This window comes from Poecilia mexicana, unplaced genomic scaffold, assembly GCF_051168715.1.
Source record: "Poecilia mexicana isolate PSO_F unplaced genomic scaffold, ASM5116871v1 scaffold_9, whole genome shotgun sequence".
Taxonomy (NCBI): domain Eukaryota; kingdom Metazoa; phylum Chordata; class Actinopteri; order Cyprinodontiformes; family Poeciliidae; genus Poecilia; species Poecilia mexicana.
This window is the reverse complement of record NW_028263378.1, coordinates 8,655,890-8,667,281: the sequence shown is the minus strand read 5'-3', so window position 1 is coordinate 8,667,281 and position 11,392 is coordinate 8,655,890. Positions and strand designations below refer to the sequence as shown.

At 40.8% G+C, this 11,392-nt stretch overlaps 1 protein-coding gene across 1 annotated transcript; it reads right to left on the bottom strand.

Annotated features, from left to right (window-relative positions):
* Nucleotides 1-5,339: 5,339 nt before the first annotated feature.
* lipg (lipase, endothelial) lies at nucleotides 5,340-10,330 on the bottom strand. Its single transcript, XM_015000691.2, has 10 exons — nucleotides 10,011-10,330; nucleotides 8,613-8,797; nucleotides 8,315-8,494; nucleotides 7,778-7,889; nucleotides 7,470-7,688; nucleotides 7,121-7,363; nucleotides 6,837-6,954; nucleotides 6,348-6,575; nucleotides 6,012-6,116; nucleotides 5,340-5,934 (listed from the first exon to the last, which is right to left on the bottom strand). The coding sequence occupies exons 1-10, from the start codon at nucleotides 10,087-10,089 to the stop codon at nucleotides 5,922-5,924; spliced, it is 1,482 nt and encodes a 493-aa protein (XP_014856177.2). The 5' UTR covers nucleotides 10,090-10,330; the 3' UTR covers nucleotides 5,340-5,921.
* Between the last annotated feature and the right edge of the window lie 1,062 nt (nucleotides 10,331-11,392).

Genomic DNA, 11,392 nt, shown 5'->3' with positions numbered 1-11,392 from the left:
TTGTGGAGTCTGAAGCAATAGCTGAACACCTGTTTAATCATCCCGTCACATGCTAAGCATAAACTTGATTCTCATGTCAGATTCTTCCCTTCTCGTCCAGAGATTTTCAAAAGATAACCTACTTGGAAACACAGAGAGATCATGTGACCTGGATGCTTTCAAGTCCTGCCAGAAGGCCTCAGCAGACCTCACACTGGACAAATTAAATGCTGTGTCTGCCGACATCCATCACACTACAGAGAGTCTACGGAGTGCTATTCAAACTGTCTGCCTCTCTAAATATGAAATCGGTATGTTAGCCCTGGGTTGAGGCAGTGTGACCTCCTCCCTCATGATTTGGTGTGTATTTGCAGGATCCCAGATAACTGAATGCAGACAAACCAAGATGTGGCAATTTGTGCACCACCTCCTTTTAATCTGCGAGGGACATGGCTCTGAAGTAATCATACAACCTACATATTCACGTGTTGTAGGGACGCTGGATGATGACTGACTTAGAGGAAAACATTTCATTTCAAACCTTGCTTGGTTGATTTTAAAACGATGTGAAAGAGTTTAAAGAATTGAAACTTGATCTAAAATTTCTGTCAGGCATAGGATTCACTGCACTGACGTGTTGGAGCTGTTATCGAGTGGAAAAGCGGATAATTCATTGTGTTGGTTATAAACATAGGCTGAATGCAATTTCCAAAACATGTCACGTCTGAAGGTCATGCTTGCTATTTGTTTTGTCTTTACATACTTTGTAGTCTTGCCAATCGTCTGTGTAGCATAGCAATAAATAAATTAAAATATAACCATCTTTTGAAAAAGCAACATCACTTACGCCTCTCCTGTAACAACTATTATCTTGAAGCTGTTTTCCAACTTGAAGGTCAAGACATAAATTACATTTTCTCTGCCTTTTATATGTGGAGGAGTGACAAAGAGAAAAAAAGTGCTGTGTCACATCATATTTATACCCCAGGGAAACAGGACATTCTGGATTAGGTTCCTAGGTACTCTGGTCTCCTGTAGACTTGTGTCACATTTGTTTTGCAGGAATAATAAGGGTGTCTTCTATAAAAAAGATTTCGTAGACGGCAATTATTTAAAGGTTAACATTTCTTTGTTTTTCTACTACTGCAAAAAGAAATTACTTAAGGACCTTTTGAAGAGTGGAGAATGTTGTCAAACCATGAAGACCTCTCAATAACTATTATTTAGTTGAGACATAAGGTTGAACAGTGAAGCAGTTGGTTCTGTTGCTTTGGACCCAGAAGGTTCTGGGTTCAAATCCCGGCATGCTGTCTTTCTGGATGGAGTTAGTATGTTCTCTCCAGTCATGTGTGGATTTTCTCTGGTTACTACAATGTCCTTCCACTGTTCAATAAAATTGGTCTGTAAAACTTTAGAGACATTGTGTGAGCATTGTTGTGTATCTGTGTTGCCCTGTGATGGACTGGTGTACCCTGCCTCTTACTCAATGACTGCTGGGAATAGGTACCAGTCCCCTGCAAGGACAAACAGGTATGGACAATGGATGGATAGTTGGGATATCACTGGATTAAAAAAAGAAAAAAAAAGGTATTTCCTAAGATCTGTCACTCAATAATCTTTTAACTCATGCTGTACAAATGTTACTCAACCAAATTGGATGACGATAAATCCTTGCAACATCATAAGTGGGATGAACATAACCAGTACATACATGGAAAATGGCACAACGATGTTGAAATGTTTGACAGAGGGACTTCACTTCTTTCTTCCTTTTTTCCCAGAAAGAAACTAAAACAAGAGTGTACTAACCTTACTTGGTATATTGGTAAAGAATCATTAGGGCAGGTTCTGTTTCCTCAAGATCTGAAAACAGAAGCCGTATGGCAGGAGAGCGGTGCCTAGACTTGACTGGATAGCAGAATATAAGAGAGAATGCTACAGTACATCATGTGTAAATGAATGCAGAACAGTTTCTGATTATTGAGAAATAGCAACGATCCCACTGAAGGAGAATCATCAGTTTGTTGTAAAACCCTGCTGTGTCTTTTTTCATGACACAAAGTTTCTGTTTTGAATCTGGAGTTCCCCTGAATTTTGGCATTTGTTTTTGAGGAACAAGTACAGACAAGTAAAAGAAGAACCTCTTTGCAAAGAAATTGTTAGAATAAGTTTATTATACTATATATATTGAATTAAAAAGTCTTAAACATGTGCAAGCAGTATAGCAACCTCTTGAGGGAGGGGAATATCAACCCTGTTTTATTTTAACCCACTTCTGTGGCAAATTCTTAGTTTTTTTTCCCCAAAAAATCTGTGTCATCATTCCAAAGAAATCTTCTTTAGGGATCATGGCCAGCGATCAAAGATCTAGGATTATTTATTTTTTCAGCATTGATGAAGCTATGTTGTCTTTTTCTAAATTTGTTTTGAGTGCAAATAGATTTTTATCAGAAATGCCTGTTATTTTAGGTTCCCCTGTGGTTTAAGTCATGAATAAAATGAATGGAGATCCAGCTGGCTTCAAAGTTGGACTTTTATTCATTTGCTGCTAAGTAAGTAAGTAAGTAAGATAAATAAATTATTTGGAAAATCAGGACCCCTTGAAATCTGGTGTCTGGACAAAAGCCCAAAGACGCTCAGACTCAAAGTTTTCCTTAAGATTCACCACCTCATGGAAGAGGCGCCTGAATTAATCTGCTTTCAACATGTTTTAAGCACAATTCATATGTACAATGCATTGCAAACGTATTCACACCCCTTGAACTTTTAGATATTTTGCTGTATTATGATTACAAATGTCAACGCATTTTAATGGCCATTTATTTTTTAAAACTGAGCTGAGCTATAAAGCTTCAAAGCAAAAGTAATAGAAGGACAGACTAAAACAAAATGAAACCTTTTAGTCTCTGCATGAAGGCACTAGGTGTGGGATTGTATGTCAATCTGAGCACTATCCACTCAGCAAATCCCGGTTGTGGCATCATGATGCTGTGAGGATCATGCTCTTTCTTCAATGGGAGAAAGTGAAGATGGACAGATACAGGTAACTACTCAAAGAGAACCTGTAAGAGCTTACTCACTTGAGACTGTGATGGAGGTTAACCCTTCAGTACTGTTTCGAGAAATGTACATCGTGTGTTAAAATGTCCCAGTCAAATCCAGACCTAAATGTATTTAACAATGTCTGGGAAGACTGAAAAACTGATACTCACAGATGGTCCTTTTCCAAAGAAGAAGAGGCTAAAATATCAGTCACAGCTGGTTGATACATATTAAAGTTTTATTAGTCAAAGTTCACAATCCTTGTAGAACTGTGGCTCTTCCAAGGTCTGATTCCTGGAAACTCCCTTGAAGAGCCAGACACTGACACAGACTGTGATCTTTACATGAAACTGATGGCATTAAGCAAACTAATATACTCCTACTCCAAATGATAACAGAGAAGTGAGTCACCCAAGCAAATTGATGCTATGGCGAGGGGGGAACATAGCCTCCCCACACAACCAGACTTATCAACCTTCTGCAGAGATTGTTGTGTCTTCTTCTCTGTAGAATAAGTCATCAGTTTCCAGAAATAATAAGGCAAATTCATGAGTCTAATCACAACCAGAAACACGCAGTGAACACAATAGTCACAGTAAATGTAATTTTACAATTATGTGTGGTACCCATGAAAACATTCTCGCTCTGCTACTAGTACTTTGGGATTTCAGCGCAACATGACCAGACAGGGCATGAGGTATTTCAACAATCTTGTTTCTTTTTATCCAAGGAAGAAAAAAAAAAGGAAAACGAAATTGAAATCAAATTCCAGGCGAATAAAGCTGACACAGCTGATTCTAATTAAATTTAAGAGAAAATGATAGATATTAAAATTTCACCACTGCATGCAGCAAAAGATGTTCTTTGAAAATCAATATTCTGAGTTACAGTCAAAACAGAACTGGATGCACAGGCTTTCGTTTATATTGAATTGAACTGAAAGTAGTTTGTTGATCACAGGGGAAATTCACATATCAGTTCAACCTGTGCAAAGAACAACACATAAACATTCATTCTAGACATGACATGGGAGACAGATGCAACTATAAACCAGTCTGTTTACTGAATCAGTGGAAAAACTCTGCTAAAACTAAGACTCTTTTGTCAAAGAGTTCAAATTAGTAACGAGCCGTTGCAGCATTCCTGTGTTGAGGTGAATGAACTTTTGAGAATTTAAAGTGAGTTTAGCTTGAGGCAAAGTCAGTTTGATCAGTTATTCAGACAAAATGAATAACTGACATTATTCAACTCGATTTTTGTGAAATGTTACTCATTTCACAAATGAGTAACAGCACTTTTCGGCATAAAATGACTTCAAACTATTGAACCCCAACTTCTGTCTCAGTCCTGCATGTTAGTACAGGAAGCTGTTCAGATGCTAACTATGAGTAAAATGTAAATATTTAATCCAACTTCTTCTCCAAACCATTCAACCTTCGCTGTCCCATTAAGGAACCAATATTAAATGTTGTCCATGTTGGTTATTTTCCACCCGTGTGTTCTTGCACGGTGGAGGAGTGTTGGTGCTTAATCTCCAGCAGCATTGGGCGAGAGGTGGGGTACACACTGAACAGGTTTCCAATCTATTATGAGGCGTTACAGAGACAACTATGCACACACTAAGACCTAAAGCTGTTTGGAGTAACAACCTAAAATGGAAGAAGTCAGATGCAAGTAAACGTGCAAACTCTATGGAGAAAGAGCCAAAGTCAGGATTTGAACCAAAAGCATTCTTGCTTCGAGGAAACTGCGCTGATCGTATTCATCACTAGTGGAATAATGTTTATGAAAACAGATTATATTCTTACAGTTTCTGTCAAATCACCCCAACCCTCTCCATCCAGTCTACCCTCAAACTCACCTTTATCGTACACTTCTCATTTGGAAGGCATTTAAACTTTTCCACTTTTAAGTTTATATCACTCCACTGAATGCTTTCTGTAGATCCAATATAGTTCTGACTGCATTCCTGGGGAAAAGGGAGGGTAACATATTTTCAAACAGAATTAAATCTTTAAGACTGAACTGACTGGTTCCTGGGATGGCAAGAGAAGAGTTTCTCACTTCTCTTGCCATCCCATCAGTGCAGTTTACTCATTTAGTCCCAGTTCAAGCACCACTCAACTCTTTCCCCATACATTTATGGATCTGGTTCCCCCAAAATATTGTGGAGACTAGATTCAGATGACGAATGCCATTTCAAAAACACATCCAAATGTAAAGTCTATTGCAAATCACAGCCACAATTAGAGTTGCTGTACAATGACTGACAGAATATCAGCCTCCATTTAAAAGGGAAAAAAAAATTACAAGAAAAGTTTCTACAAATGACTTTATTTTGCAAAACTATTTACAGTATTTACACACACACACCCAAAAATGACACTTTGTAACACTATGTTGTATATAACGGGTCAAAATACAGTGTATCAGTAATCTCTCAGCAGTTCTTGGTCACAGACACACACACACACAAATACTGCATCTGGAAGAATTAAACATGTATCATTATGGGATGTGCTGATAAGTTATGTTGGTCTTGCAGTGCTTTATTTTTTTAATAAATAAAATATTTAAAAAATTTACAGTATGTAATACAATGGCTGGCATTTCCTGGCACGAAGCTCTACTTCACTAATCCGTACAAGAGTAACGTTCCACGACTTTCCCAGCAGTCTCAATGCAGACGGGACCTCCAAGGCTACGACCCAGTGCACCATTTCCCAGCTTTCTTGTAGACAAGACCCCCCCCAGTCATCATTCCAAGAAACTTTCAAGACCTGAAGCCTCTTTCCCCAGTGCATCCAGCAAAAGTGCAGAAGTGATAAGATGCTCCTCCTCCGACCCATACTGGGGCTCCCCGTGGTGACTGTGCATTGGTCATTTGAAGTCTCAACTTCTTACATTGGTAACCTTTAAGGAGATTCGGAATTAGACATGGAAAAAAAAATTCAAGTGTGACAAAAATCTGTAAAAATCAAGTAGGGTACCTTTTTCTAGGTTTAACTTCCCAGCCGTCACGACATTTAACGAAGGTTATCGACTCTCCTGGAGAGATCTCCGTTTTTGAAGGGTCTTGCGCACAGAAGGCAAACCTGCAGCAAACAAAAGAACTTTAATACAGTGCTCTCTCAACATGCCAGATCCAACTTCAGATCAAGGCCCTACATGGTTTAGACATTAAAAGAGCAAAAGAAAACTGTCACCAGACCTCTAGAGAACTTTTACTCACCGAGATGGTAATTTGACAATTAATCCAATTGTAGTGCATCAGAGACCAGCTCTTGATAACCATGTTAGACCTTGCCATCTCCAATGCTGCTTACTTTTTCTGAGATTCTCCAGCTTTCACACGAATCCGTCGGATTTCCAGCACAGGCTTGGCAGGCTTGGCGTTCCAGTTCCAGAAAGAGTTCTTGATGTACTTGAAGACAGAGCTCAAGGATTCAGAGTCCCCCTCCCAGCTCAGACGGATCTTCAGCAGATCACCAATGTCCTCTTCAGTGAACACCAAGAAAGTGTTTGTGAAGTTCAGGCCAATGGGATCAGCATGGCTGCAAAAGAGACATTGGGGGATCAGGAAACCTGCTAAAGCATCTGAAGACTGAGGAACAGCAAAGATCAGGTGAGCAAAATCAGTTGCATGCAACTTTTAGAGCCAGAAGCAACCAAATATACATTATATGGCTTTTAGCATGTTTCCAAGAGAACCAAGCAGGCAGCTGCTTTGACATAGCTCAACCAAGAAGCTTCATGCATGGTCATGTCAAAATATTCCAGCAAGACTGGTTTTTCAGGCTAGATTTTGAACTTACACAACAAAGATGTTTCCCGTGTCGTTATGACCACCGTACAGCTTCACGTAAAATGTTGGGTCTGCATTATCAAACTGCTTCCTGTTGAACACGTGCATCTTCATTTGATAGTGGTATCCTTCAAGAGAAAACAGTTAATGTTTACTCAGTAGTGCATACAGTAGCAGTTTACATGTCACAGGACCTCCTCTGGTTTATGGCAGTTGCTTATCACTTACTACATCAAGTGTACAGAGTATAAGATAAAGTCGTAGTAAATTTCCAGGTCATATTCGTTTTCTTACCTCCAAAAGGAGTCTTGGCTCGGGTCTTCAGGTACATTTTACTGTTGCGTCTCTTGCGCATCTTTCTGGCATTGTAGCCAATGTTGTTGCAGCGGTTTTTGCGGCAACTGAGGCAGATCCCCTTCTTGAAGCGATCTGGCCCAGTGCATTGGTAGGCGTAGCTCATGTGCTCCTTGTTCATCAGGGAGTCCACAAACAAGTGCACGGCTCGTTCATGTTCACACTTCATCACCTCCATGAAGTCTGGAGAAAACAGAAATTAGGCACAACATTTAGGAAATTGGCACACCCGTTGGTTTAGGTCTTAAAATTAAAAAAAGGTCATGATGGACCATCTTTAAGGACTCACTTCCTGCTGCTGCCAACATCTCACCGAGCGCACAGCCAGGCTGTACGTCACCACCGTTTGGATAGATGTCAATGTCGCCAATTGGCTGCTGGATCCCAATGCTCACACCTAAAGCCTCCCGAGTGTACGTGTGCAGAACATCCACAAAGTCGGCATCGTCAGGGGACAGGCGTTTCTGCTCCTCCACACCCTCAAACATGGGCCCCGCTGGGTCCAGACCTACAAGAAACCCAGAGTGGTAAGCTAACAGAATCTTAACATTTCCTAAGCAAAGTTTATTTAAAATGGATTAAATGCATTTATCTTACCAGTGATTCTACCAAGAGTCCCTTTTACATATGTTCCTGCAAAACCAGCTACATGAGCACCTAAACTGTATCCAATTAGATGAACATTCTCCAGAGGGAGCTTATGTTCCTCCTGTGTACACAGAAAAAGAAAAAAACAATTTTATTAACAGCTGCTATAAAATAGATTAATCATCCGTTTCACAAAGAGGCATGTCTGCAGTGCTGCTGAACCAGTTGCAATCTGAACATGGAAACTGTTAAACTATACAGCAGCGAGGTGTTTGAGACGTCACTGGAATACGTGCATGCAACCAAGTGTTATTTTCATTGTCAGTTTCTGCAAAAAATAAATAAAATACAAAGTAAATCTATGACTAATCCTTTCAATGCTTTTGCCAGTATATGTAAAACCTAGTGACTCACTCGAAAAGGGAAACTTAAATGTTTTCTCAAACCTTGTGGTTCATGAGTATATTCTTTGCTAGCATTTATGCAGTTTTCACTACAACTGTGATTCACAAGAGGAAGTCTTTTCGGAGATTATGTCACACACACCTGTAGCCAGTCGAGCATTTTGGCAATGTCGACCCCAACAGCAAGTGTGTGGTTGACTGCGTCGGGGTAGAGCTGCTGAGCCAAAGGCATCCAGTCGACAACCACCACGTTGGCTTCGTTTTCACGCTGCATCACTGCAGAGACGAGCTTATGCATCCAGGTTTCGAAAATCCCGCTCATCTGAAGGGACATGAACAGAATTAGAACAGAGGCAGATTTCGTCTTCATTGGGCATTTCACTTCCTTTTAATCTTTGAGGTGGATTTTAAAACTAGATTAACGTAAAGCAGGCGTTTACCGTCCAGCCATGGATGATGAAGATGGTCTTGGATGTAGAGTTGAAGCCACATTCTTCCAAACAGGCCTTCTTGCCAGTTTGCAGGTAGCACCCTTCTTGGTCCAAGTCTAAACTTTTCCTCATGTTGTACTTAATCCTGCCATGGACAGCCTCCGTGTCTGTCGATTCAAACCCCTCATCTTCACCTGGTGAGAAGAAACGCAATTAAATGCATTGGAACAGATCAAGTGGTAGTTCAATTCAAATGTTCCATCAGAAACTACAACTAAAGAATGGCAACAGCTACAAAAATCAAAAGTGCTCCTAGAACTGCAAGTGTCATTTGTGTGCTACTCGGTTTGAATCCAGAATCAACACATGCATGCTGAATTGCTACAAAGTCACAGTGACTGGATGGAACTGCCTTGGCAGCACAAAATGAAATTTCATTTGAACCCATTGCAATAGTACTCATTATATTCATTTATAAACGGTGGATGTGGTGGCTTGTAAAGCCACTGCCTGCCATGAATTGGCTTGTATATCACTGAATCAAAAATACAAAAAAAAAGATACAAAACGTTTGATAAGAAAAAAAAATCCTGAAAAGGTTGGTATTAGAAAATGTAAAAAAAAGACTGATTTGGATCATGCGACTTTAAACTAAAGCCTATTCAAGGTCTAAACTTTGGCACTTGAAGCGGTCGACCGGCTGATGCAGCAGACATCTGCTGCACAAAGGAGCGCAAACCTGCATGGCCACTTCACTCAGCTGCAGCTCGTAATTACGGCATTTTACACGCCTCATTCAGACCTGAATGCCACATTTCTGAAATGACCCTGCTGCTCCGGTGCAAAGATTCTCTTTAACCAACCAGAACCGAGTCAAATAAAACTTGTTTCCCCCCCCCTCATTCGGACGCAGGAGATCTAATTTAATTCAGCGTTTAATTGACTGGTCGAGTAGATTTTAATTACAAGCTCCCGCAGACGCTTGCTGCGTGGTGGCTGCCCATCACCACAATTTGTTCAACACAAACACCCTTCAATTGGGCACAGTGACCAGAATGACTTCAGCCGAGCGGTCCGGAGTAAAACGCGGATTCAGCGGAACACATGTCCAAATGGTTTAAACAGACAGAGGTGGGGGAAGAGACGTGGCGGGGTGGAGAGAACCTCCTTCAAGAGTCTAAAAAAAGGACACGTCGCAGTCTTGGCTCATTAGATCCATCCCGGTTTTCTGCTTTGGATCGCTTATTCTGGATGGGTTTCCTGTTATACATTCATCCCATTCAGGGCGGGAAATGTAAAATGTATTAAGAAATCACTAAAGGTTATTGTCAGCTATGTTAGAATCAAGCAATGCCATTAAAAAGAGCAGACAAAGAAATGAATGAACAATAGACTTGGAGCGCTTACCTTTAAGAACACCGTTTTCCCCTAAAGCGGACGACACATACTGTAGAAAAGTCCATAGTAAAAATATTTTGAGATTCATTTCTCAATCACAGAGGAGAGGAGAAACACTTTAAAAAGCTGTAAACGACTCTAAAATGTTCTGGGTAGAGGTTGTTTTGTTGTTGTTGTTGTTGTTGTTGTTGTTGCTCCTTGAGGTACAGCAGTGAATGTTGATCCAGTGACAAAAGGGGACAGAGAACCGGCGCGTCCTCTTTTTGGATGCTCGCCTCCTGGAGACCGACTCTACAACTACTTGAATCTGCCGGCTGAACGTCCCCTTTTCAGTTTTAAATACGTTCTCGTTGTAAGTCATCTGATCATCGGCTGATCTATCGTGGATCTTATTGGTCAAGCCCCCGATTGTTTACGCTGAAGGGCGTGGCGTCTCTTGAATGGAGCAGGAGTAGTAGTTCCTCACGTTTTTGTGGTGACGCAAGCCCCGGTGGCATGGCTCGTCAGATGCCCTGTAGCTGTTTGACGCTCACGGGAATCAAACACAAACAGTAGATGGCAGAAACAAAGCGGGGGGGTGGGAGGGGAAACGCAGTGAGTTTGTTTTCTTGTGGTGATAAAAGCTGAGGATATTCTGAGCCGCGTCATGGAATGGAAACAATCCACCCCACCGTGGAATATATTTAAAAGGCCGTGTTGCGTGGGGGATGGAGACCCCCTGCCCATACCCACACTGAAAGCATCTTTCCCCTATTCTTGGCGCGCAGCCAAACCACCAGCTTAGTGGACCAGTTTCAATGCAGGAGGCAAAGAATGGGCCCACTCACGCAAGGGGGTCTACAATACAGTCAGTGTTTGTGTGTTCATACATCAGGGTCTAACCAAAAGGAAGTGGCACCTGCCACTGCAGCAGCCCCCCTTGGTACCTGGTTCCTGTTCTATGCATTGCAACCACACAAGTAAATATGTTTTGTTAGGGTTTAGAGGTCATAGTCCTGAGATAGGGTAGCTCGTGACTGTGAAGCTGAAAGAAAACACAAAGCTTTTCAATAGCACTAATAAAAAAAATCACCTGTGCAACTTGATGTTGCAAAGGTGCCGCCAAACATCTTTGAAACATCAAAAAAAAAAAAAAAATCTCTGCACATCAGAGTCTCAGTTGCATTCAGGTCTGAGCTTTGACTATGCCATTCTACATGAATATGTGTTGATCTGTTTCTTATTTTCATCACTGATTTTGTCAACAAGTCCTTTGTGCTTTATCAAAATACAAGTGAGATAAAAAGTGAGCCAACTTGGATAACAAATGGTTAAAACTCAGCTGAAAATGCTGATTTTTGCAAACTAATGAAAATAAGACAAAAATGCTGACGCAGACCTGACTTTATTTG